Source organism: Ceratina calcarata, unplaced genomic scaffold (genome assembly GCF_001652005.2).
Source record: "Ceratina calcarata isolate Rehan_Ccalc_2016 unplaced genomic scaffold, ASM165200v1 scaffold455.2, whole genome shotgun sequence".
In the NCBI taxonomy this organism is placed as follows: Eukaryota; Metazoa; Arthropoda; class Insecta; order Hymenoptera; family Apidae; genus Ceratina; species Ceratina calcarata.
In genome coordinates, this window is record NW_017169478.1 from 68678 (window position 1) to 70834 (window position 2157).

At 39.2% G+C, this 2157-nt stretch overlaps 1 protein-coding gene across 2 annotated transcripts in view; it reads right to left on the bottom strand.

Annotated features, from left to right (window-relative positions):
* Nucleotides 1–256: 256 nt before the first annotated feature.
* Nucleotides 257–2157, bottom strand: part of LOC108627300 (uncharacterized) — a 167976-nt gene continuing 166075 nt past the window's right edge. For both annotated transcript variants that reach the window (XM_026815493.1, XM_018028481.2), the window contains exon 7: nt 257–438. In XM_026815493.1, coding sequence (XP_026671294.1) covers nt 257–438 — 182 coding nt within the window. The remainder of the gene's footprint in view (nt 439–2157) is intronic.

Here is a 2157-nt window from a genome sequence, read left to right on the forward strand (position 1 = left end):
AACTTTCTGATTCCGAATTGAAACCAGGAATATAGTCACGTAGAATGCAATCCCTCCCACGTGCTAAATAACACCTCTGTCTAACGTGAAATAATTCTTCGAGGATTTCCATGGAAATAGGTACCGTAAAACTAAATTTCTACGGTAGGAGCGTGTGCTCCATTTGGGCGTCCGATAAATAGCGAGAATTCCCCGCGAAATTATATTCGAAGTCCGAGCCGGGCAGTGAAATCAATTTTGCATATAGGGAGAGGACTTACCTGATTCCTCCACGTGTGGTGTCGTAATTCAGCGTTCGGGATCCATGTCGCCACGTAATGTATCCGGTAGGTTGCGGTATATTGCTGACCACGCACTTCAGTTCTATTGTGCTACCCGCTTTGTAGAATTTGTCGCCAGCCGTGGCGCCGTGCTCATCGACGATTTCCACCCTCGGCACTGAAAAAGACAGGGATCCATTTTCGTGAGGACAAGTTGCACAATTTCGAAGTTCAAGTTCTTTATTTACATTATTAAACATATAGACGATAATTTTTCTTATTATAATAATCACTGATGGCTCATTAAATATTCTTCCAGAATTCTAATATCTTTGAGACAATTATTGCATCGAGTTATAATGTAACGTTTTCTTAGTGCAACGAGATTTTTGTAACAAAATATTTCCCAACACATTACTCGTGCCAAAAGTTTTCGAAACCCTAGTAGGTACACAAGACTCCTTCTGAAGCGAGATGAAAAACTGTGTACACGTCGCGATGGCACGGGTCATAGAAAAATAACTTGTTTCCCCAGTCATCGGTTCGTTTCAGATCCAGCCCAGCAGCGCAAGAAACGTGCTGAAGAAACTACTGCCAACTGCGAACGGGGTAAAGGTATTGCCGAAATTTCTCAACAGTCGAAGCCCGTTTGTCCGTTGGAAACACAGCCGCGAAAAAATCCTCCCCTGCTGTCGATGTCGCGAGTACGAACGTGCCGTTCGAACAATAAGTTATTCTTAACAAGAGAAGATGGATGCAAACGACGGAAAGAGCGATCCTTCGTTCACGTGAACGGTTTAAAACCGAGGAACGAGCCTGTCGTTTTCGGAATACGGATCGTTGCAGGACCAGGCATCACGAGCATAGAAGGGAGACTTCGAAATCGCGGCCGCGTTCGGGCATCTGTTGCGGTTCCTGCTACGCCCGTCGAAGCTTAATTACCGCCGTATACCGGCGTGAAAATATAACTACACGTTTAGAGCAACGACCGACGCTAGTTTTAAACTTTAACGATCAAACGACGACTCCCGACTCAATAAATGAATACGAACGAAGGACTCTACCCAGATAAACGATATAGAGCAACTTTGCGACTACCAAATACTGCATTATCCAATAAATTGTCTTGCGCTTTGCAAATGTTCGTCTTGGCGTAATGATTCAATTAGAATAAAAAGTATTGTAGCAATCTTTATTCACACTCGTTGACGACATTTTGTCTAAAATATATTATAATCATATTTGAATGATAATGTGCATACAAAATGATGTGAAATGATTCATATTTTCGTCAAACATATTTCGATCATGCAATGACCACCTATAGAATGGAAACTCAAAGTTTCAGCACTTAAATATTTCCGTCATTTTAGGAGGTATGAAATACTTTACACAAAACCTATCTGGATAAATATTCGGACAATGGAACAACCGCATTTCGCACATTAAATTTCTTATGTATTTCCTAGGAAGTTTCCCAACATCAAATTAAAAATGATTAAACCATATGTAAAAACAGTATTGTAGTACATTTAATATTTTGAATAAAGCGACAATATTTCTAAATATGATCCGTACTAAAATAATTTAGATTAGACAATCCTGTCTACTTTTCATATGTGTCATTCAGTTGGACAGTTTAAAATAAATACGTATCTACTGATCTGACATATATCGACAGTCTTCGACGTAGCAGCGTTATATGGAGGACAGATTTAACCCACTTACGTTGGAAGAGACATGCGTCAAATAAAATTTCTATCATTCAGAAGATGAATCTTTAAGATTTTTGAATATCATATCTGACAAGGACAAACGAGTAAAACTATTTATATCATTTAAATTCTGTGATCAAACTGAAATGAATGATATTCATGTACACGCTAGTATTATTATC